Raw genomic sequence first — 25,282 nt, forward strand, 5'->3', positions numbered from 1 at the left:
GCTGAAAACGTGCAAACGTTTCTGAGCGAGGAGACCGCGGAGGACCGCAGTGAACGTGGCTTTGCTGCAGGTTTGTTTTTCACCCCGTTATACGGTGTCAGCGCCGTGTTTTCACAACTGTGCTTCACATAGTTTGATTCCACCGCTGACATAGACAATGATAACGTAACTGGCGTTGCTCCATTATATGCCTCGCGAGTGAATAATTGTACAGTCGAAACGTGCACTTTGCTCCGAAGCTGATAGACACGCCTCGCAAAAAAAACACACGAAAAACAACTAGCTAGCTTAGCAGAGCTGCTCGTAGCAAAGTAATGACAGCTTAGCGAACCAGCTAGCTAGCTAACTTCTGTTTGCATTTGCAAACTGGCAGAACAGGTGACAAACACGTTTTCCCTTTTGGGGTGTACGAAATTACGTGGTTTCCTTTTGATGCACCGTTTCCTTGACTAGCTTCCTCCACAAGCGGCTAATGTGTTTCGCAGTAATGCACGTATTGATGTGTTTTCACGGGTTTAGCTGTCAATGCTCTTGGAAAAAAAACATCATGGTAGTTAAAAAAAAGGGTGCTGCTAATTCTTTAGCTATGTAGGCGTTGACCAGTGTCTCCCTGTAATGGAGCAAGGCCTGGGAGGGATGCTCGCAGGAGTCCAACCTGCTTTAGCAGTGTTTGTCTAGAAGCAGTGGGCGGGGAGTGGAGGTGGAGGAGAGCTCATGCAGGCTAGTTTGAGACTATATTTAAAGTGTTCAGTCTTAGATTGTGTTTAACAGCCCTGAGTGTTAGACAACATGTATGCAAGCTGCATGCAAACTTGACTCGTGATTTTCAAATTATTTGTCTTCATTAGCCCCACTTGTTATTAGAATTAACGCTACAGACAAATAATCTGTAACTACTTTGATGATGGATTCATTTTTTCAGCCTGGACATTGCCAAACATTGTGATCATAGACTGAATATGTCTGGCGTTTAGACATATGATTGGACATTCAAAGACACTTGTGATGATTTATAGGCCATGTCGTGAATATATTACATCAGAAAAGGATTGGCAGATTAACTAATAATAGCAGCTGTAATCATAATGTTTGACTTAATGGATGCATTTTTGCTTGTATCACATGTTTTGCCGGGCTGATTGCATTCTTCCTGCAGATCCAGGGAGAGGAGCCTGTTTGCATTCCACTGCATGTGCAAGACGATGGACGTGAAACTCGAACACCAGGACGAAGATATCGCATTCGGCAACACTGACGCTAATGGTAAGACCGTGCACATCTTCATTCTGATCCGCCATTTGTGGCCCAACTGTAAACTGCGTGAATGAACAAATGCATTAAGTAGAAAATGACTTGAGCCTGTGAAGTGTTACACCCAGCTTGAAATACAGTGTGGAGCTGTATCTGTTAATTATATAACTCAAGGGAGGGAACAAAAGTAAAAAACAGAACATTTCTGGCTGACGCTATATACCATGTGGACATGTCAGATGGTTGAGGGACTCTCCTCTCCAAGATACTGCTGTTCAGTGGGCCCTGAGCAGATCTGTCCGTCTTTTAATCCAGGAAGGGTACATGGTGGTGCTGGACTTATTCCAGGATGCAGTTGGCTGTTGAATGAAACCCATTCTCCGGGTGGAACATGCAGACCCAGCACTCACCATGTATTTATAGTTGTGTCACTTCTGTTAAGTGTACGTGGCTATTAATGGTTAGTTGGTTCCCTCTGGCATTTTTCTTTTTAATATTACGGCGGCATAGTCCTGAATCCTGGATAGGTTTGAAGAATCAAATAGAACCGTCTTTTGTTCTGCCACACTCGGGTGACAAAGTTGGAATTGTCAGTTCTACGGATTTGCGTTAAAGTTATTGCATCTCTTACTGATGGATAACTCATCCAGAATGACTACTTGGCTCAGATCTTGCCTGGATTATCTTCCCTTTCAGGTAAACGCCCGGCTGAGGATATGGACGAAGAACATGCCTTCAAACGTTCTCGCAACGCAGATGAGATGGTGGAGCTGCGTGTGCTGCTCCAGAGCAAAGTAAGGACCCATTCACACAGTGTTAGATGTTTAGTCACACTGCAGTTCTTTTCCTATTGATCAGAGTGATTATTGTTGTTGTTATATCTAAGGAAAACCTCCATTTCCTTCACAGAATGCTGGTGCTGTTATCGGAAAGGGAGGCAAGAACATAAAAGCCTTGCGCACAGACGTGAGTAAATGGGTGAAATGCGGGTAACGGTTCGGCAGCTGAGGCGCAAATTGAATTGGCTGATAAAATTAAAAGGATTAGTTTTCTATAACGATGGACCCAAAGTTGGCTCATGTGGACAGAGAAGAAAGGCCTCGTTAGACAGATCTGGTCCTCTTGTGACTTCCAACTCGAGTCCAGTTCCCCTCACAGTGTTGAAGCTATGTTTTGACCTTGAAGTGACAACAGGTGCCTGACAGCCGGAGTGGATAAAGTCTCAGGCACGGGAATCTCCGGACTGTTTTTTATACTCTTTATCTTTGTCCAGGTCACTTCCTGTTCTTCTTCACTCACCACAGTTTCAAGTCTCTCATTTCACTTTTGGGACAAAGTATAGCCTGTATTCAATTAAAAATGTATTCCTTCTCCCCCTCTTCCCTTCTCCTTTTACTTTTTTGTTTTTATTTTTGGCCACCTTCCTCCGTTGCCCATGTACTGGATCGACATGCCCCTCCTGCGTTGCCCACCTTGACGTTGGCCCAACCTCCGCCCGCCCCTGAACGCCCGCCCGCCCACCTGACACTCCCGGTTGGCCCCGCCCATAAACCGCGCCCCTCCTTAAATGGGCATCTAACTTGACATCTTGTGATTGAATGCCCCCGCCCAATGCCAACCTCCTCCACCACAACCACCACCACAACCACCACCACCACCACTACCACCACCACCTCGGCCCATGCAGTTCAATGCCAGTGTATCAGTCCCAGACAGCAGTGGCCCAGAGCGGTATGTCCCACCAGTTATTGCCTCACTGCCTGATTAGAACAGTGAAACACATGTCTTTGATAACCTGCCTTCTGTTTCATTTTGACATTTCTATATACATGACAGTATACACCCCCTTCCCTCCCCCAAACACCCCTCCTCCCTGCTCCACTTGTAAGACACGTGTATTGTTCCCTTTTTTGATTATTTATGTCCATTTTCAGCATCTCCATTTAGTTGGACTTTTTGTTATTACAGTTTATTGTCCACGCAGTGAATCACTGACAAACCAACCAAGTAGTTGGTATTTAATGGTTAGCGACGCAGCTGTTGGATGTTGTTTTCCCTTGCTGTGATGTTTAATTTCACCATGGAACTTGTGGAAAGCAGAACTCTTTTTCTCTCTGTTTTCTGTGGCCTACCTGGCCCCCTTATCTCCAGCCTCCACTTTCCTCCCCTACTGTTGTCAGCTTCACTGTTCATGACTTCTGAGAGAGTCTTGGCTTTTGTCTGGAGGCTCCGCCCCCCCCGCTCTGTCACTCATTAATGTTGTGTCTTTATTTCATTGTGCTGCATCCCTTCTGTTAAATTTCTCTCAGGCCACATCGGATCAGATCTGCCTGCCAAACCTTTCATAACCCCTCCACCCTTGCTCCTGTCCTGTACCACAAAGTAGTTGGTAACAACTCGCATTTCCCTCCCCACCTCAACCCCTCTGCTCTGTTGCTCCTCTCTATTGCCCACCTCGTCTCCCCCTCACCTCAGCCCTGAGCCCCCTCCTCCCCCCCTCTACCCCTCCACAACCGCTGGTCACAATGAAAAGGTGTGCTGGTGGCGCAATTGTCATGGCAAGCTTATGTTTGAGTTTGTTACGTTCCCTTTCCCCAACTTGCTGGTGGTGGGATGGTCATAGAAGATCTGTCTCTCTTTCACATCCCCTCCCCCAATTCTGTGTGGCCAGTCTCACTTTAATTTCCGCCGTTCTGAAGCTGCCCATCCTCTCAAGGCTTTTCTTACTTTGAAAATAATATTAGATTGAGTGCATGTCCGCTGACTATTTGATCAGTCTAGGGTAAGGGAAAAGGTTATGTATTGTGTGCAGTATGCAGCAGTCTTACTTTGTCTTTTTTGTAGTTTGAAACTTTGGTCAGTTTGTCCGTTACTGTTTGCGTGACTGCTTTATGTCTTTAAAAATCTGGGTTTGCTTTGTTTTCAATATTTTGCCCCCCTTGTAACGCCTTGCTTCCTTTCGGACAAAATGGTTCCTGACAGGATTCTGAGCGTGAACGCCAGCATCGATACTATTGGAGACATTCTGCTGAAAATCATACCAACTCTAGAGGAGGTAAGCCACCGTGTTAATTCCCTGGTTAATTCCCTTGTTAATTACGTGTGCATGAGCAGAGGGCAGACCAGGATGATTGATGACATTGCCTTTCAAAATGAATAGAATAGAAAAAAGTAGCATGAGGCAGAATTTGAAGTTCAGGTTGAAATGGTGTTCTGTATGAACCGTCATTTTTTCCTGTAAAGCACGAGGACGCATGAGCAGAAATCACACCCGTGCTTTGTTTTTGTTTGCGCTATTTCAATCTGACAAGGCAACATTATTTAGAAGGTGGCACACATAGCTTAAGATGTGTCCAATCATCAAAGTGAAAGATAACATGTCTTTATTGCTCCAGATTTTGTGTGCATCATGACATATTATGCATGTTCGTTTGCCTTGAATATATTTTCCAAAATGGCGTCTCTGCCATAACTACCATGTTTGGTGAAGCTTTTGGTGATTTTCTTACTACTCAGTCGTTTCTTGGTTTCTTCAATGAGCTCAATCTCTGCATCTAAACCAGCATCATTTTTCTGTGTTTGGCAAATGCTGTCATGATTTATTGAGTTGTCATATGATAATTTGAGACTGCAACAGCTATTTGAGTGCCAATTATTATCCGTCTTTGTAAATTACCCTGTGTTGGTTTATTTGAATACTTTTTCATATTGGGAGTTTAACTATAATCTTAAATGTTGTTTCTAACCAGGTCTTTTAAAACACGACTACATCGATTATAGCAGTTTTGCATCAGGCAGAAGTGTGGCGCTAATGCTAAAAAAAAATTCTATCTGTGAATCCCAAAATTACTTTTTAGATTATCTATAAATCTGCCGCTGTGTTTTAACATGTTTGTTTACATTTTAAAAACTGCATGTGTTGTTTATCGGTTCAGTTTTAAATTGCATTATTTAAAAAAAATAAAACAAAAGATTGCTATTGTGTTTCAGAACAACAATTATCAGAATCAGTTTAATTGTATGTATGTATTTATGTATGTGCACAAGAAGGTACAACTGTTTCTGTAAATTGTTAACAATACAAAAGTGCAAATATACTGTAATAAATAGTGAGTGACGAATGTAACAGCTTTACATACATAACGTAGGTGGATATGCACAGTATATGCAGCAATTAGAGTATCTAATTGCAGAAATGCTTTGTGAATCAGCATTGGGAAGAGTTTCAGGCCCTACTGACACCGCTGATCTTGCTTTGTGTTTCTGTAGTACCAGCATTACAGTGGGATTGATTTTGACTCAGAGCTTCGCCTGCTGATCCATCAGAGCTTGGCAGGGGGCATCATCGGGGTAAAAGGTGCCAAGATAAAGGAGCTGAGAGAGGTAGGACAGAGTCACGATCAGCAGAAGCCTCGCCATGATGCTCTGCACCAACAGTTGTGAAAATCATAATTGTTTTCCCATGAGAGTTGCAGTGGCAAACATATATGAAAGAGTATTATATTGCTATTTATCTAACGTGAGTTGGATTTTCTGGATACAAGCCTGACATTTTCATGTTTCCATGCACTAGAACACCCAGACCACGATCAAGCTGTTCCAGGAGTGCTGTCCACACTCCACTGACCGAGTCGTCTTGGTGGGAGGAAGGCCAGAACGCGTCGTTGAATGTATAAAAGTGATCCTGGAGCTGGTGTCAGAGGCGAGTTCAAATCTCTGAGATCCGCTTAGAGCCTCAACATACTTTATATAGTCATGTGTTGCATGTCAAGCAGACGTCAGGATAGTTAAAGTCCATCATTTTACCTTGAGAAAGAGATATATATATATATATATATATATATATATATATATATATATATATATATATATATATATATATATATATATATATATATATATATATATAATTAGTTTGTGAGAAGTCACCAAATTGTTTGTTTTACGGCTAACTTCAGTTATTGAGCAGTCTTTAACGTTCTCTTCTCTGTCATTTCCTTTGGCTTAATTTTTCAGGCGCCAATCAAAGGTCGTGCCCAGCCGTACGACCCTAATTTCTACGATGAGACGTACGACTACGGCGGTTTCGCCATGTTATTTGAGGAGCGAGGCAGACAACCCATCAGTAGCTTCCCCATTCGTGTGCGTGGGGGCTTCGAGCGCATGCCCCCTGTTCGCGGAAACCGACCCCTGCCTCCCTCCAGGAGGGACTATGACGACATAAGCCCCCGCCGCGGTCCCCCCCCGCCGCCGCTGAGCAGAGGTGGACGAGGGGGAAGCCGAGCGCGTAACCTGCCTCTGCCCCCGCCACCGCCGCCAAGAGGAGGGTGAGGACGAGCCCCGCTAACTGTGGATGTTTTCACACCTTTAACCTGTTTGGTTCGTTAAAATTAACTCTTGGGCGTTTTCCCCCGAGGGGTTTGGTTTTTAGTGACCACACGGTAACCATCCCCTCGTAATATTAGGTCCAAAACGCTTTTGTCACGACAATCGATCATAATCAGTTATTTATTCGTGAGGTCTTTGTGACACGGGATAAAAGAAATATTCTCAAAATTCACATGATTTGCTTTCAGTCACCCGAGTTTGATTTCTCTTCGTGGATCCATGCAGCGATGCAGGGTGACAGCGGCCAAAACTGTCCATAATGCTTAATTCTCAGAGCTTTTGGTTTGTACAATTAATCTGTGTGAACATGAACCAGATCAGAACTAAAAGGCAACAATTAGTTTTCCTTGGTCGGGACCAAATGAACCAAACTACAGGTGTAAAAGCACCCTTACATACTCAATGGTTTCGATACAGTCGGACATTTATGTTATCTTTCCAACACAGTTTTCTTTGTTCTTCTTGTCCGTCATTGTTTGCAGGGGAGACAGGTTCTCACATGGCAGCTATCATGGCGGCATGGACGACAGACAAAGGTGAATACAGAGCAGGATTGTCAACAATAACATTTCTCTCAAAAGCAGATCGACAGATATCGGTGTAAGTTGCACGGTCGCAGAATGTCGACTCACCAGGCCCTGATTCAGAGTCTGATCACAGGTCTTCTGCAGAGTCTGCATGTCCTTTCACACTCACGGCTTTCTAAATACCAATCTAACAGCTCAGACCTGCTAGATGCTCTCGTGTTAAGTGTCCTGCAGAGAAGAAACTATACCAATGCATACCTTTTTTTTTTTTTTTGTCCGTAGTGACAGAAGAGGCCGAGGAGGAGACCGCTACGACAGCATGGTGAGTGCCGTCTGTGTTTACAGGCGGTGCCGTAACGCTCGGCGGCATGTTTGTAGCGTCCTTGTTGTGCGTTTGTGAATTATGTTTCAGATAATGTGATTTGGAATTCCTTTTTCTGATTGTAGTACAAGCACAGAGGCATTGACACTGTGCAGCTTTTTCACTGTGTGTGTGTGTGTGTGTACGCACACTGATATAGGCCTGTTGTTGCCTGGCAACAGTTGTCTCCGTGGTTACCACGGAGCAGTCGAGTACGTAGTCCAGAGATCCAGCGGGCTAGCAAATGAACTGGAGCTGAAACCAAAGCGATTCCTGGACAGGCTTCCTTCAGGTCTCCGCTGCAAGCAAATGATTAGGCAAAGAATACGTTTGATTAAAGAAACACCGATAGACGTCAATTCATTCTCGAGATTTAAGCACAAACGTAATGCGCTGGATCAAGAATATAATTTATAGCACATGTTTGTTTTTTTCCCTTAACTTTCAAAGACTTTTTTCTGATCAAAATGCTAATTAATTTCAACAGTCAGAGAGGAAAAAAGACTAAATATAAGAAGATATCCTTTGATAATAAATAATTAATATAGCATGTGGTTCAGTGTTTACATGCTCAAATAACTTAAACACTGTAATCCCCAAACAATGGCTTCATGGGGTTAAGGCAAACTAGTCTAGTCCTGTATATTAGCAACTCATTCTTTAAGTTATCATGGTTCACCATCATGATCCCTGTCGAAAAATAGTAATTTTCCTGATTAGTATCTCGATCCTTTTGCTCAAAAAATGTACTAAATAAGTTGTAATACTTTAATACTTTGCCACATTTGACTACTTTAAGGTAGTCACACATTATAAAGTAGTTCCGTTATCTTTGCATTGTACATGTTTTATTTGTATTTTCTTATGCCATCTGCTTTCACTCAATGCCGTTGTATTATAGAATACAAAAATCTTCCAAATTAACCAGAAGACGTGAGAGCTGTGTGAACTCTATTGGCTTCTCATATTCAGCAGAAATACACTTAGTGGCCACTTTATTAATTACACCTTTCTAATACAATACTCAGGCAGGCTGTGACTTTTAAACAATTCTTAATTGGGGACAAATTGGTCCAAGAAAATACTTCCCACAACATTACAACACCACCAGCCTAGTAAAGCTCGTAAAGGAAGAAAAAGAAGAAGAAAAAATAGCGAGTGTCAAAATTGCAGAAGCGTTTCCTGTCCTTGCCTGTAGGTGGCACAGCAACACGTTTATCACTGCAGTTCCTAACTGCTGCAGTTGGTGTCAACCTTGTATTTGCCAACGGTTCGTAGTTGGACGTGAACTGCAGGTCTAACTGCTGAGGCCTTGCATTAATAACAGTTTGTTTTAATCCCTGTGGGAGTCTCCATGTGTCTTTTTTTTTTTTTTTTTCCCCAATTAAAATACAAATTATGCTGAGAGCTTAAAAGGTGTGTCCAGGCCAATGCCACATTATCATCATTAGATTATTGTTGAACAGGTTTAACCTTCCTTTGCCATGATCTTGTTTTAATGTTTTTTTTTTTTTTTTTTTTTTTTAAATTAATAATACCAAAACCACTCATCGTCTCAGGGTGGTCTAAAAGTTGCTTCAACTTGTTTTTGGCCTGCAGGCCTCCGATTGTGAATCAATAATGTACTTTTCAGACAAAGTATATTGGGATATCTGAAGCAGGTACTCCTTAATGCTGTGAAATCCACACAGACTCAGATCCTTACCCGTGATCCTACCCAGTACCGGCCAATATACTGCCTAATGCAATGTAGAATGTTTACGGTGTGTGATTCATTATTGTGGAGAACATTTAGATTCTGATAGTATTCTTCATTATTGCATCATTAAAATTGTTTTATGTTTACTTTTTTCTTCTAAATCAATCCTGAAATGCAGAGTGGAGGTGGATATGGTGAGTGTTGATATTTATTATTTTGATGAATTTCAAACTTTGGATGTATCATTATAGTTTCAGCCACCATTGATTTAAGACATGTTATGTAGAGGCAACCACATACAGTCGGCTTTATCTTTTGGTTTTCAAGTCCACAGTTGGATCATAGACTCTGTGACCACTTTATTACGTGTACAATCTAATGCAGTCCAATACAACAACCTGCCTTAACTATCTTTACAAAGCTCATAAGGTAACGGTTTTGTTGACACGGTCAGTTTGTGAAAATTCAACTACGTGTTTATTAATCAGGTCATAGTTAAAGTTGCTGTTGCACTGGAACACTTTAGAATAAATCGTATATTATTCTCCCCTTACATTCATTCGGTGAGCAGCATATCAGAAATGTCCCTGCATATAAGTAAATTAACACCTCTACGACCGTGTCAACAAAAACAGAACATTGCAGGCGTCATGAGTTGAGTTTATGGCAGACTTACGTGTTACATAATGGATGATTATAGCAGACATGTCGTTGAATGCTAGGCTTATTTTACAGATGTACATGTTTTGGATGATTGGGTTGAACTGACATTTGTTTAAAACCATTTTATATAAGAAAAGTTCCTTTGGGAAGAGACTGTAATGCTCAGATTAAAACCGTTCTGGTTGCCTAGTGGCTCATGTTACTGCTGGTACAGGTTATGACATGTCACCACACCCTAGGAATTACGTCAGTGAATAAACATCATTTTCCCGTAACAAAAAGAGGGAGAACTTATTTGTCATGGCCATTTGCTGTATTTCTTGTTTACTATCACACCGTCTCTGTCCCTGTGGTGTATTTTCATTTTTCACTTTCTTGTTGCCTTTCCAATGCTTTCAAAGACAACAATTCTTCCTGGGATCACTTTCAGTCTGGTGAGTGGGGATGTATTATTCTTGTCCCTCGGTTTCCTAACCTAAAGGGATCGTTTCCTCTTGTTGCATGTTTTTAGTTAAAGACTAATTCACCTTCTTTCTCACCTCTGATTCTAGGTGGTAGAGGCTCATACAGCGATATCGGAGGCCCAGTCATCACAACACAAGTCACCATCCCAAAAGATGTAAGTAAGACATCTAGTCACTTTAAAAAATAAAATTAAAAAAACATGACTCTCGGCAGTACGGACTGACAGAAAAACACTTTTCACTCCGTTTTCAATTGGTCCGTGCGGTTGTTCTCCAGCTGGCCGGCTCCATCATCGGTAAGGGCGGCCAGAGGATCAAGCAGATCCGCCATGAGTCTGGGGCATCCATCAAGATTGATGAACCACTAGAGGGCTCTGAGGACCGCATCATCACCATCACAGGAACACAGGACCAGATCCAGAACGCCCAGTACCTGCTGCAGAACAGGCATGTGCTCTGTGACTCCCCCAAACAGCTCATGTCATGAGAGTGCTGTGGTCTCCTCTGATGGCCTCTATGCTCCTCCACCGCTGGTTGGAAGTAAACCATTTTTGTTTGTTTTTACCTGCTGCCTTAAATAGTTTAACTCTGACTTAATTGTATTTGCCCCTTGTGAGTAAATTTGTCTTGCAAAGCAAGTAAAAACTCACCGACTTTGTTAATAAAACACATATAACATTTGATTTTAAAGGTTGTTGTCCACACTTGCTGGTTTGTTAATTGTACTAATACACCGTGTACGGCATATACTATTACGACTGGACCATATGTTGACCAATATTAGTAATAACTGATCAGAGAGGTGTTCATTTAGGGAAGTGTGTCAGTGTACTAATCGATTAATTGAATGAAAGAATATCAAACATCTTATAGTTTTAGCTTATGAAATGTGAGAATCTGCTGCTTTTCAGGAAATGATATGGGGCATTATTTATAGACGAATCAATGGAGGAAGTAATTGACAGATTAATCGATGATTGAAATGATCATTAGCTGTTGCCCTTATTTTATTACACTTATGTGCCAATCTGACATTTTACTGAAATCGATGTTTTACCGCCTCAGATAAACGTTTAAATTTGCACATTAAGCCAGAACATAATGGTGTTGAGCCTCCCCCCCTCTTCCCCTTCCTCCAGTATTTCATCTTGAAGAGCTTTTCAGTTCACAGACCCCCCCCCGTATCACTAAATGGCTAAGCTGGTCTCAGCAGTCATTCTGTCTGCGAGTCATAATTTATTTCCGGCCTTGACCGTGGCATATTTTTTACACCTTACAATTGTGCTCCACATGAAAAATGTCTTCCAGTTTGCAGCATTAACAGCTCCTGACCCATGTCCCGTTCCGGTTCAAATAAATATTCTTTATGTTATCGTGAAATGCCCTTACCTTCATCTGTCTCCTATTTCAGTGTGAGGCAGTACTCTGGGCGCTTCTTCTAGGAAGAGGGATGAGTAGAAGAAGAAGAAGAGGAAGAGTGAAGCCATGCTGCCATACTGTTTCCTCCTCCTATGCAGAGGAGACATTTCTCTGCTTAGCCTCCTCTCCTCACTATTTGCACACTACGCCATCTATCTATAAAACGCAATTTTGTAAACTAATACATTGAGGGGTTTTGAGAAAACTTAAGCTGTCAAACAGCAAACATGTTTCTGTTCTGGTGTAATTCTTTTGAAGGAGATTCTTGTGCCGTCATTGGAGTAAAAATCTTCTGTGTGAATACTTTTGGTGTTGTGAGCCGCCACGGGCCCTTATCTCCCTGATTTCAGTACAGCATGCAGAATGTAATCTTTTTGTAAAGAACATTTTATGATTTTTAGTTTGTCCCCTCCCACTCCCAACATTTAGGCACACTAGTCTAAATGAAGATGCATGGGCTCGGAACGGTCAAATACTGTTTTATTTTCAGACATCTAATTTCTTTTTCCACTCAAAGTGCTTTTTGTGTTGAGGTTGGCTTCAAAGGAGTCATTTGGGTTTATTTGCTTTCTGGCAGAGTTGGTGAGAAGATTGATACGATTTGTGTTTATGTGTGTGGCTGAGATTGTAGGTGGACTTTGAAGGAAACTGTATCTGTTTCCAGTCTTTGCACGAAGCTAACTGACTGCTAAAAGTTGGCCAGAAATTGAATAAGCCAAATGTGTCCCAAAATGTAATACTTTTGCTTTAAGTTGGGATAAATGTGCCAGGGTGATATAGAGAAAAATACATTGTAAGATTTTGTGTTTTTCATAGAAAGTCAAGGAACTGTATAAAGTGTGTGTGTGTGTGTGTGTATATATTTACATAGAAACAGTTATTTCAGAAGTGGTTTGGTTACATAGGCCCAGAATACTTTCTACTTTCTTGGAAAGAGATGGCGTCTTAAGACAGGGTTTCTCTTTCTATCATTTGACTTTTGACGTTTTCTGCCACTCATGACTTGCTGTAGTGCAACCTAATACCTGATCAGTTTGATCCATTTATTCTTGCATCAGTGTTTATAATTTTGCAAAAGCATTTTTAAATTATATTTTTGTGTGTATGAACGCCTCTCTAAAGATGCAGTTTGATGTGAGGAGCCTACAGTTTTGTAAGTCCATGAGTGGTGCTTTCTGTCTCATATCTGTAGTAGCCTACTTGCAGGTGTTTAGTAAATAAAGTCTGTCACAGTTCACCAAGTCTGTGTGTTTTATTATTTATGTCTACAGAGGAGAAGAGACGTCTGTCTAATCGCGTTTGTGGGCCCACAATGTGGGTCTGTAATTGGTTTCCTGTGAATAGTGTGTCTGCCTGTAGCGCTGACTGTCACATGCATCCGTAGTTTACTAGTTAACACCGGAAATTTGTTCCATAATGTAATGGTCATGGAGAAAGCCCACACGATTTCCCATCAGAGAACAGCCCTCTGTCACATGGTCCACTGTTGTTTTAAAAAAAAAATCCATGATAGAGGACGGGACAAACAAAAGTGGACGCAGCGGAAGATGACGCCGAGCTTCACCTAAAGCTGCACACGGTCAACCTGGCGCGAGCGCGAGCATCCTTTTCTTTTGTCCTGGAGAGGCACTGCTGCCGCTGCCGCTGCCGCCGCTGCTGCTGCCGGTGTTTGTGTCGTTGTGTAGCGCCGTGAACTGTGAAGTGAAACTCCGCCATATTCAGCCCACCACGCCCGGAGAGAGGGACGCGCTGCTTCAGGCTTCTTAAGTTGTTGCACAAACTTAATTTCCTCTTCACAGGAGAGGAACAAGGTAAGACGGAACAGCCTCGAGAGCAACGTTTTGACTTCCTAAAAGAAAGACACAAAAAAAGAAACACTTTTGGTAAACCTTGTTTTCCTGCACTATGTTTTGAGTACGCAGTGGGGTGGTGGAGCGGAGGGGGTCGGGGTGGGGGTGTTCATGGAAATGTATTGACTTTTAGCTTTTAGGGCACTCGTGCTGTTTATTTCTTGTATAACCAACGGTCTGTGTCTGTGTGTCTGTGTGTCTGTCTGTCTGTGTGTGTGTGTGTGTGTCTGTGTGTGTGTGTGTGTGTGTGTGTGTGTGTCTGTGTGGCCTCGGAAGGTGGAGTGTTACCCAGGAGGAATGACTCTGAGCTCCGTGGGCGCTTGCTGCCTCAGCCCAGAGGCCAAAGAGGCTCGCCGGATCAACGATGAGATCGAGAGGCAGCTCCGCCGGGACAAGAAGGACTCCCGACGGGAATATAAGCTCCTCTTGCTCGGTGAGGGGCGAACGATGCAACCGCTCTTTAACACTTGTATCGTGGGGGTTTAAAGATATTCTCTACTTAGTTAGCAGCAGTATATTGGTGTAAATAAATACATACTGCATTCACAATTCGACGAAATATAGTTGAAATGTACTTAGTTGGCCTACCTACTTGTACTTTCAGAGTGTTACATCATTAATGCACTGGCATGATGTTGTTGCTGGTCAAGTGACGTACTGTAGATTGATTTATACCAGTGCATTATTTTATAAGATGACCATTAATGTATCGTATGTCAAATCAGAAGCAGTTAAATGAACGTGGTGGAGTACTAATAGTTTTCCTAGTGGAGTAGAAGTAGCATAAAATGGACATACCCGAATAAAGTATTACTCTCCACCACTTTCCAACAGTGTATAAAGTTGCACAACAACAACATATTGTATGTATTTTAAATACAACAATCTGAATCGGGCTATTTTGCTTGATGAGTAGTTATACTTGTGATACTTATGTACTTTTACTAGCTTTTGAATGCAGGACTTTTACTTTTAATTGAGTATTTGTTACACTTAAGTAGCAATACTTCTTACACCACAATGTATGATACAAATTAATTAAAGCTCCTCACTAAAATGTATAAATACACGTAATTGGCTTTGTAAGTACTTGAGTGCATAATTATGCGTTAGTGGTTGGATATGAACTGTTAAGGTGTTAATGATGCAGCTGTGTCTGATCGTGGTACTCCCATCACAGAAAACTACAGCAACACCACAGTGGAATATCGAAAAATATTATCATCATTATAACCAGTCAGAAAGATTGAGATCCTTTACTTTCATGCGTCACACCACAATGTATTATCAGCTGTACTTAAAGCAATTCAAAGTAAAGGTACTAATGCAGAAAAATGTTCCCTGTGAGATTTATTGAATCTATCATTGGATTATTATTACTTATGCATTAAGGTGCAAGTTGAATTTTACTTGCTGGTTGAGGTTGAGTGTTTAAAAGTTGTATCTGTACCATTTTAGAGGAGTAAAAGTACATAATGTTTATCTGCAAAGCAAATGTCCTAGAAGTATAAAAGTAGCTTCCACCATGATTTTAACTAACTATGGAGTCGACGCATATCGGTCCCAACGGGTAAATAAATGTGTGTTAGCGGATCATGTCGGGAGGCCACATTTTATTTGTGTTGCTTGTTGAAGGTGCATCAGCAATGCTGCGAGTAATTTTAAGGTGAAGATGGTCACGTTGGTTATAGTTATGGTGTGTTCTAAAATGATTGACTCGTACTGAATGTGTAACCAGTCATTTAGGTTCAAAAGTCAGTCAGTAGCTTCAGTGCTTTACAAACAATTACCACATACGCAGTGTTACATTTTAAACTGTGTAGCATATTAGGCTTAAATGAATCAAAACTAATCATATCAAGTGTAAATCCGTACACATATTTCACATACTTACTATCTCTGAAAATTGGTATTATAATGACAAAATGACATGCTAATCATTTCCCTCTGTAACTGTTGCCAATAAATGGTTTAATTTCACTTCATCAGCTACAGGGGGAAATGCTGCAATGTCTTCAGGTTCATCTTTTTTTTTTTACTTTACAGGCAGACACGGTTGAGATGACAAATTACTGTTCATAAAAAACTTGACGCAAGGAATAAATATAAAGACCCACAGGGCCCAAGAATAACATAAAACACAGACTATGGTTATGCATTTACAGTAAGTCCAAGACCGCATTAAAGAAAGATGTGAGAGTACTTAACACACATCACATTCTGGTGGTATTATATATAGATTATTTCTCTGCCATAGACCTCCAGAGTCTGCAGCCATGCTCGAGGCTCTGTGAGGCTGCACTTTGGCTCAGTGGTGCTTTGAGCTCAATGCTACCATCAGCATGCTATCATGCTCACAGTGACGATGCTAAAATGCTGGTTCCTACCAGGTATCATGTTTACAATGTTTACTGTCCCAGTTTGCTGTTTATACTCAGACTAAGCATAAAGTACTGCAGAGGTTGATGGAATATATTTAGTTTTGCAGGTATTTTGTCATAAACCAAAGTGTTGAGAGATGGACTGACACATTGATAGATCATTTAAAACATGTATAAAACGATGTGTTATGCATCTGTTGGCGTATAGGAACTGGTGAAAGCGGGAAGAGCACTTTCATCAAGCAGATGAGGATCATCCATGGCCGTGGATACTCTGACGAGGACAAGAGAGGCTTCACGAGGCTGGTCTACCAGAACATCTTCACGGCCATGCAGGCCATGATCCAAGCCATGAACACGTTAAAGATCCCCTACAAGTATGACCTCAACAAGGTAGACCACACCGTTGTTTCTTTGTCCTTTCCTCGCTTCTTCACACAGACATTGAGATTGAGAGAGAGGTTTTACCACCCACTGTCCAAAAGACGAGTGTGCATTGTTTACAGTCTCAGACGCTGACGGAGCCTGAGCTGTGTATTAAGGTGAAGTGCTTCTGGTAAATTGCAACAGTGTTTAGTTTGGCAATCCAGCCGCCAGAGAGTTTCGACTACTTACATAGGAGGGTGTCTTTTGGAGAGTGCACGTGATGTCACACTGCAGGCATGTAAAGACAAGTTAGGGACAAGTTAGGGACTCGTGAGCCAAAAACAAGGAAGTGACTCAGTATTTAGCTGGAGCACCCAAATATGCTAAATCAGTTAAGTTCCAGGTAAGGATACGAGGAGTCCACTTTCTGTGTACTGTGACGGTTGTACGAGGGAGAGGAGTCATGTGGCCGCTGTGGACTTTTGGCAGCATTAGCCAAGTCTGAGTCAGCATGTGGGTTACACTTTTTGTCCTTTTCCTCTGACACTGAGTGAGGGTGATGTTCTTCTGTGCAAGCTCACAGGATGATAATGTTTGTCACTGAACATGCAGTACTGAAGTGCATTATGCCTGTAGGTCAGAGAGGTCAAGTAGAAGTGACCGTTCACTAATTAAACTGTCCACTGAAACAACAGAGGGCTTTTAATTTGAAACAGACACAGGAAGTGTTGAGATTGTGTTGACAGCATAATACAGTAACAAATATTTAACGGGATGCTAAATGGAGCAGATCCTTCTCTAATAACTGCCGGCTTCAGAGGCCTGGTACCCTCTGCAGTTGAGGCAATTAAAGGCCTGAACCGCTTTTTGATCATTTGCGGTATGTGCTCTATGAGAATTGAAAGCTTGACAGGCTTAGCAACATTAACTAAGGGGGCGTGGCTTAGCAAACCGTTAATCGGATGCGTTGAATATTTGTTGGAAGTAGGCCTGGACGATGCACCCCATTTAAACCAACATTTGGGTTCCAAGTGAAGTATTACACATTATTCTCCATCATTATTATGCTAATAACTCTGTCTTGAGCTGCATGCACTATTGTATTCTGGGTAGTGGAGCTCAAAGGTTCGAGAAGCTTGTATCTGGAAGGTTGCCAGTAAAGAGTTCAGCTTGTTAATGGCAATATTGTATTGCATTATCGCCCAGCCCTACTAGAAGTAAATTGCCAAGATCTTTAAAAATGTATCTTGGGTCAGAATATGGAGAGATACATAAAAAAGAAATAAAGTCTGGCATATCAGCTTCTAAGGATCCCTTTTAAATGTGGCCCATCATTTCTCCAAAGAGAAGAGTTGGAGCATGAAAGTGCTGAAGCAGGAGCCATGAAATCAATTTTAAAAGATGCACGGAAATGGAAAGGCATTTGAGGGTATGGCTTCCCCCAGAAATGTAAAAAATAAATACAAATATTCACTAAAAATACTTCACTGGTTGTTCTGAACACACTTTCCATCTCTGTTTCCAGCCAAAAAACAGAAAAACAGGGGCATTATCTTTTACTTCTTACATATTATATGGAGATATGACCGCTAACGGCTCTCCAGATTGTGTTGATTTTATTGGCGTTAACATTGGTGTAATAAACTGGGGAAACCCATTAACAGTGGGTAAAGATAGATTTCATAACTCGGGGATTTACCACAGTATGGCAGCTCATAGAGCTTTGTCCTGTGACAGAGTCACAATCTCACCATCGCAATAACAAACGCAGCTGCCCAACAACAACATGACGATTACAGTGTGTCTTAAAGCACCTTGCACAAACACGCTGTTTATCGATGCAAGGTTACTCCTCCCAGAGTTACTCGTCCAAAAGTCCCAGAGAATAGATACGAAGAGTCAACAGAGTAATTGTTCACCCATAAACGACCATAAAAGTACTGCAAGCAGCTTGTGCAGAAGTGTTTTCTGGCTGAACGATTGCACTGCGGGTCCACGAGTGATTTGCAGTCAGGGAAACATTTGTTATTAATCATAAATAAACATGGGCAGCAAGGGTAAAATAGAGAGGAGAAGAACACAATGTAGCCTTTGTACGATGTTGAGCTCTTTGTGTCTATGAATGCATATATTACTGTTATGCTGAAATACACAGTTGTGTGCAGTACATTATTGTGGTTGTGGATTATAGCAAAGGCAGTTTAAATGAATGGAGCCGCCAGTGAGTGGTTCATGCTGGGGACGAGAGAAGTTGGGTCCTAATCGTACAATTTCTTCCATGGATATTCTATTATCGGAGTTTGAAGTATGTAGTGAAAGTTGACTTTTATGATTGAGCAATGTGCCAGTTATTTTCTGAAATAATCACTTGGTCTATGAAATATAAAGAAAAAAAAACTACTCATCACAATTTCCTAGATTCCAAGGTGATTCCTTGTTTTGACCATTCAATAGTCCAAAACTGTAGAAATTAAATGAACTATGATGGGAAAGCAGCATCTCTTATTACAGGTACCCTCTGCCGTTGATCACATGTAGACACATTATCTTCACTGTTGGCAAGGCTCAGAAATATCAAAATGCCACATTTACCGTTGAGTTTTTCTAGTTTCTAGTCACAGAGTTGCTAAATTAGGTATTATGTATGTCTCTGATCAGACCTTCAGTCTTCAGAGTAGTCATACAAAACAGATTTTTAATTAAGAAACAGGATGTTTGAAGCAATGAAAAAGATGTGGCACTGCGTGTAAAGATGTGTAGATGAAAGTCTTCTTTCCTCCCCACGACCAATAAAACACCACATCTGGTTTGTTAGATAAACCAGCGACAACATCATGCTCCCCTCTCTCTCACGGCATTTCTGCTGAACTGCATCTTTCATAGCGCTTCAACAACAATTCACAAGTACATAAACATGACCCCACGTTCACATCATAAATCCCACTGTATATTTTTTCCTTGGGGTGTCAGGTTACCAATTCCAGTGTGTCTTTGTATCGCTGTGCAGGAAAACGCCATTATTGTCCGTGGGGTTGATGTGGAGAGGGTCACAACATTAACAAACCCTTACGTGGATGCCATCAAGTGCCTTTGGAGTGACCCAGGCATTCAGGAATGTTACCATCGCAAGAGGGAATACCAGCTCTCAGACTCGGCCAAATAGTGAGTGTAAACAGGAGCTAATAACTTCCCAGAACACCAAATAGTTTCCATTGTTTCATCTGCTAGTTGTCTGTTTATTGGACTCAGAAACCTCAGTGGTTAGTTCATTTAAGGTGGTTGACAAAAGGTCGTAAAAAAAAAGGAAAGACACGTTTTAATTCTGACTCATAGTGAAGTCTTTGCAACAGAAACAATCCATGAAGTGAATATTTTTTACAATAAATGTCTCCTCTGTCCTGTCCCTTTTCTCAGTCACTCTATCCAACTTTCATTACCTTAAACTCTGTGGTGTCCTCCTGTGTTCATAGCTATCTGAATGACTTGGACCGTATTGCTGATACTACTTATCTGCCGACCCAGCAGGATGTCCTGAGGGTCAGGGTGCCCACAACAGGTATCATAGAGTACCCCTTTGACCTTGAGGACGTGGTCTTCAGGTGAGCGTTCTATGTTGTTGTTATACCTTCTGTTGTCGGTCGAGTCCTCACGGAGCCTCACAGAGCTGCCTGCAGGACTGTTTTGTTTCTTCCTGTGTCCTCTGACAAGACTAAAGAGCATTGTTATGGAAGCAGATACACAAGGAAGCCATTACGTCTTGTTATTCTTTAATAGTCTTGTTTGAGCACAGCTGGACTTCCTTTTAATAATTCATTGTCAGAGGTTCATGGTTTTGTTTTGCTCACTTGTACGGTCTCAGGTTTCATTAGCTATGTGAAATCAGGCTGGTTCTGGAAGTTGGTTTTGTTTCTGTATTCATTTATTGGTGCTAAATTCCAAAGTCCGAGCATATTTATTATTGAGGGATCGCCTTCACACAGCGCTCAGCCGCTAACAGCTAACGGCTCAAAGAGTGCAAACAGCTGCTGCAGTGCTGACGGAGCTAACGGTTTTACACAGATGCCGATTAGCTAGCCAGTTGGGCACGGCATAGAAATCTCACATTCGCTAACAACAACATCTCTGCTCAGTTAGACATTACTCCACTCTCATCTTTTCATCGTAAATGGTCATTTGTTGCCATACTATTGCTCTGACATTTTGATTTTAGCATCTTTAAATTGTTAAAACATTGAAATGTCTCCTTTCAAAACCAGCAATGGGAGATGAAAGTCTCTATTTCCAAATGTAACCTCAAGGCCATAAAAGCAACGACACTAACGCTCGGATGCAAGTGAAACAAAGTTGCACAGTTAACTGTTGAAACCTTGTACACTGATGGTTTCGGAGAAAAAAAGATCTGTCTTTAATGACGGTGGAACCTGTGTCTGCAGGATGGTGGATGTGGGTGGCCAGCGGTCAGAGAGGAGGAAGTGGATCCACTGTTTTGAGGAAGTCACTTCCATCATGTTCCTGGTGGCGCTCAGCGAGTATGATCAGGTCCTTGTTGAGTCCGTCAATGAGGTGAGATAACTACGAAATAATCTGTCACAACTACAAGATGATCTCTTCCTATGTATTTTGTTAGTCTGCACATGGGAAAGTAAGGGGCTCACTTTGGGATAATCAAGAAAATCACTGAGAGGGACACAAAAGGGACATTGTTTCTTTTGTTTAAGGCCGAACCTGTGAGGTGAAGATGATGACCTAGATTTCTACAGTCCAGCACTAGTCTGTTTTCTCTCTCTCTGTCTATCTGTGTCTGTCTCTCTCTCTCTCCAACCCCCTCCCCCTCTCTCTTTCTCTCTCTCTTTCACTCTCTCTGTCTGTCTCTGTCTATCTGTGTGTGTCTCTCTCTCTCTCCAAGCCCCTCTCCCCCTCCCTCCCTCTCTCTTTCACTCTCTCTCTGTCTGTCTCTCTCTTGCTGTCTCTATCTCCCTCTATCTTTTCCCCCTCTCTCTCTCCCTCTCTCTCTCCCTCCTTTATTTATCTATCCCTTGCTCCCTCCTTCTCTCCCTCCCCTCTCTCTTTCACTCTCTCTGTCTCTCTCTCGCTGTCTCTCTCCCTCCCTCCTTCCCTTCCTCTCTCTCTCCCTCCCTCCCTCCTTCCTTATTTATCTATCTCCCTCCCTCTTTCTCTCTCTCTCTCTCTCTGCCTCTTCTCTCTCTCTCTACCCCCCTCTCTCCCTACAATGAGGAACTTCTTGACCGTCCTTGGTGGCAGTGCGTATAGTTCATCTGCAGGGGGAGCTCTTTAGTCGCTCTGTTCAGCAAAGAGAGGCTTGTTCACTATATGCGATAACAGCCAATAGAATTCGCTCGCACAGACAATCACACTGCTGTCTAATATTAAACTATTCTACTGTTCCCCGATTTCTGCTCATGCTGAGATGTTTGTGTCATGTTTTTTTTTTTTTCAAAGAATCGCATGGAGGAAAGCATGGCCTTGTTTCGTACAATCATAAACTACAAGTGGTTCGAGTCATCCTCGGTCATGTTGTTCCTCAACAAGATAGACTTACTGGAGGAGAAAATCATGCAGTCACATTTGGTCGACTACTTCCCTGAGTATGATGGTAAGAGGAAAAGGTTTTCTCCAGGAATGTGTCCTAAAAGAAGAAATAAGACAGTCTTCCTTGTACAGATGACAAGTTGAATTTAGAAGCAATAAAATGCACAAATCTGTCGTGTGTGTGTGTGTGTGAGACCTGCCTCCTACTCTGCCTGTGATTGGCTCTGAGCCGCATTCAGCAAAAAACAAGGTGTTTGTGTGTGCAAAATCTTGCCCTGTAGTCCTTGAGCAACATCACAACCTTAAAGGTACAGACTTTAGGGGGCATCTATTAGCAGAAATTGAATATTATATTATTAAGCATATTATATTATTAAGCATATTCATATATTAGTGTATATTCACCTCATTGTGTTTACCGTAGGAGGAGCCGTTTATAACTACGGAGCGGGTTTTCCACACACAGTAGTTTCTACAGTAGCCCAGAACGGACAAACCAAACATTGCTTCTAGAAAGGGCCATTCACGTTTCCCTAGTCCACCGACACACTTTGCACACAGAAGTTTCAGTTGGTTGCAATCTGCGACCTCACCAATAGATGCTTCAAGACACGCGAGACCTTTAAAACATACCAGTAATTCAAAATGAAGAGAACATTGTTCCTCATCAACAAAAATTAGCCGACTCTTTATTGTCTGTTGTAGAGCAATATACGCATATCTATAAAGTCAGCTCACATCTGCTGTTAGCTGGTGAGCATTAGCCATCATAATATAGTGCAGCTATAGCATCATGTATTATATTGATCAAGGGTGTGTCTAATTGCTTTGAAATTCAACTTTCCATTGGGCGAGGTTCTGCAACCATTTTATATAACAGCACTGGCCTGTATTTTCTTCTTGAGCCAATAAAAACTGAAAATACGACAGTGACTTTCATGTACTGTTTCCACCAGGTCCCCAGCAGGACGTCAAAGCGGGAAAAGACTTCATCCTGGATATGTTTGTCAGTCTCAATCCAAACGTGAAAAAAATCATTTACTCCCACTTCACCTGTGCCACAGACACAGACAACATTCGATTTGTCTTCAGAGCGGTGAAGGACCACATCTTGCAAATCAACCTGGAGGTCTACAACTTGGTTTAAGACGGCGGTGTTGCTGCTGTAATTCAATCGGCTTTGTGCAGCTGGTAGTCCGGAGAGCTCTGCGGTGATTCAGTTTGCCTCACACTGCTGCTGAACACTATAATCCACAACAGGAAATGGAGAAGCTGCAGAGCTTGTCGCCAAATGACTGTACTACTGATATGTTTCAAATTTCCCTGTGAGGCTCTTTGAAAATGGATGTCTCCAGCTATAATGAAGCGTGTCCTGACAATTAAAGTGCTGCCTAAGTGAGGAGTCTATTACAGCATGCACTCTGAAATGTATTGAGCTCTTAACTATTTTTTGAGCAGTAACAGTATAAATGCACATGGATGAATTAAGAGGGAAAAAAGTATTTCAGTGGCCTCAAAAGCCTCCAAGGGCTTGTAATGTACTAGGTATCTCCTTCAGGGAATCTGTGGAAGTGAATGTAGAATATCTGCAATGCAGCACTCGCATCACTAACCCAAGTTGTCAAACCTTTTTTCTTTTTTTTGAAAACTTTTTTTAATGTCAAAAACTGTTTGTTGTGTCTTGGCTTAATGGAAAACGAGTAATAATCAACACTAAAATCACATTAACTTGATTACATAGCTATTTGTGCAGAAATTCTGTTTGTGTGTTTATTACATTTCATTTGGTATTATCATTTCCACAGCATCATTTTTAGTTTCACAATACTTTGTACACTTATGCATTTGTCTGTGATGGCATTATGCAGTCCTAAACCACTTTTTGTGAGCACAGCATTAATATATACTCCATGTATTTGAACACATACAAGTCTGTATTTTGTCAAAGCTGTAGAATCAAAAGTGCATGCAGTTCAGGGACTAGTTGAGTAGTGTTCTTGCTTAAACCATTTGCTATAATGTCTGTAGAGCTTTCGCCATTATTTAACGCATATTGTAAATATCACACGGTACAGTGCTTTGCTCGCATCAAGGTCAGTCGGGGAGAGAACTTTAGAGAGAACTTTAGTTATTTAGTTATGCTAAATAGCCTCTGAGGCATTAAACTAGTTCTGTCTTGATCTTTTCATTTTTTTTCTTACACTGTTCAAGGGTCTCAAATGCATGACTAAAAAGATAATGAGAGCACATCCACGGCACGAATGTTTACACAACCCTTTTCTTCTCGTCAGAAATAATTACAGTCTAATTTAAACGGTTTAATTTATGGTTAGATTTCACTGTCACTGCGATGTGTTAATGCAGTCTTAGTGTCCTTAATGTGATTGGATAAATAAACATACATTTGCTGCTCAGTTTTCCATCCTTTGTCTTTGTTTACAAACCAGCTCCAGTTGGTTTAGCGTTCAAGTGTTTGTCTTGTTGGCCGCTCCGTCGACTCATCTGATGCAGTGTTGGTCCTGAAAGCCTCCTCTGCAATACGGCCATCTGGCCGGAGGCTGCAGCATCACTTCTGTTCGGGGTCTTAGTTTTAGTGTTGTGCACAGGGATACGTAGTGTGGCAAAGAACTGTTGTTTTTGGTAGAGGACTGACACAGAAAGTAATAAAGCAGAAGCACATGGCACTAGAAACTGTGCATTATTAATAATGACATGATTTATTCAGTGTAATGAAGGAATGCCAAAAGATAAACAACTTCAAACATTCTAATATCAAATCAACATAGCTGTAGGCTATTTGTTTATTCAAATAGCCTGCAGTCATTGACAGATTATAAGAAAATAGACACGTAAAAGCCTACAAAGGAGCAAGACCTCCATTCTGCCTGTGTGTGTTTGTCCTTGTGTCCTTCTCATATCTAGAGAACCATTCATTGAATGTACTTCACATTTGGCCGGTCTATTGCTGGGGGTTGACGTGCCGTGTATATATATATATATATATATATATATATATATATATATATATATATATATATATATATATATATACTGTATATATATATGTATATATACTGTATATAATATGTATATATATAAATATATATATATATATATATATATATATATATATATATATATATATAATATGTATATAAAAAAAAATGGCATAACTTCTCTTATGTTTCAGCCTGAACTCTTCTTGGTACTACTGAGTTCTGCTAACTAGCTTTCTGTTGACAGAAGTCACGCAGGCCCACTGACCAATCACAGCGCATGTTAATGCTGATGTACTTCCAGGCCACCTCGCTGGCCCTGGCACATCAAAGAATAAAAGAATACACCCAGCATGTCAAACTAAAG

The 25,282-nt window shown here is 41.4% G+C and overlaps 2 protein-coding genes across 2 annotated transcripts; both read left to right on the forward strand.

The window, feature by feature from the left end:
• hnrpkl (heterogeneous nuclear ribonucleoprotein K, like) lies at nucleotides 1-13,003 on the forward strand. The gene is made up of 16 exons (XM_079234749.1): nucleotides 1-70; nucleotides 1,157-1,263; nucleotides 1,948-2,045; nucleotides 2,161-2,217; nucleotides 2,939-2,982; nucleotides 4,234-4,306; nucleotides 5,521-5,634; nucleotides 5,825-5,953; nucleotides 6,268-6,578; nucleotides 7,122-7,175; nucleotides 7,449-7,488; nucleotides 9,405-9,420; nucleotides 10,291-10,323; nucleotides 10,441-10,508; nucleotides 10,631-10,800; nucleotides 11,765-13,003. The coding sequence occupies exons 2-16, from the start codon at nucleotides 1,191-1,193 to the stop codon at nucleotides 11,793-11,795; spliced, it is 1,311 nt and encodes a 436-aa protein (XP_079090875.1). The 5' UTR covers nucleotides 1-70; nucleotides 1,157-1,190; the 3' UTR covers nucleotides 11,796-13,003.
• A 477-nt stretch (nucleotides 13,004-13,480) lies between these two features.
• LOC306751452 (guanine nucleotide-binding protein G(q) subunit alpha-like) lies at nucleotides 13,481-24,324 on the forward strand. The gene is made up of 8 exons (XM_079235020.1): nucleotides 13,481-13,583; nucleotides 13,899-14,055; nucleotides 16,212-16,396; nucleotides 19,377-19,531; nucleotides 19,840-19,968; nucleotides 20,803-20,932; nucleotides 21,830-21,983; nucleotides 22,876-24,324. The coding sequence occupies exons 2-8, from the start codon at nucleotides 13,920-13,922 to the stop codon at nucleotides 23,064-23,066; spliced, it is 1,080 nt and encodes a 359-aa protein (XP_079091146.1). The 5' UTR covers nucleotides 13,481-13,583; nucleotides 13,899-13,919; the 3' UTR covers nucleotides 23,067-24,324.
• The last annotated feature ends 958 nt before the right edge of the window (nucleotides 24,325-25,282 follow it).

Source organism: Taurulus bubalis (assembly GCF_910589615.1).
Source record: "Taurulus bubalis genome assembly, chromosome: 19".
Lineage (NCBI taxonomy): Eukaryota > Metazoa > Chordata > Actinopteri > Perciformes > Cottidae > Taurulus > Taurulus bubalis.

What these genes read in the sequence shown, in the direction of transcription:
- hnrpkl (XM_079234749.1), top strand. Translation starts at nt 1,191, where the DNA reads ATGTGCAAGACGATGGACGTGAAACTCGAACACCAGGACGAAGATATC. An exon ending in TCATACCAACTCTAGAGGAG is followed by an intron (nt 4,307 to 5,520) that starts GTAAGCCACCGT and finishes GTGTTTCTGTAG; the next exon opens with TACCAGCATTACAGTGGGAT. An exon ending in CTGGGATCACTTTCAGTCTG is followed by an intron (nt 10,324 to 10,440) that starts GTGAGTGGGGAT and finishes CTCTGATTCTAG; the next exon opens with GTGGTAGAGGCTCATACAGC.
- LOC306751452 (XM_079235020.1), top strand. Translation starts at nt 13,920, where the DNA reads ATGACTCTGAGCTCCGTGGGCGCTTGCTGCCTCAGCCCAGAGGCCAAA. An exon ending in ATATAAGCTCCTCTTGCTCG is followed by an intron (nt 14,056 to 16,211) that starts GTGAGGGGCGAA and finishes GTTGGCGTATAG; the next exon opens with GAACTGGTGAAAGCGGGAAG. An exon ending in TTGTTGAGTCCGTCAATGAG is followed by an intron (nt 20,933 to 21,829) that starts GTGAGATAACTA and finishes TTTTTTTCAAAG; the next exon opens with AATCGCATGGAGGAAAGCAT.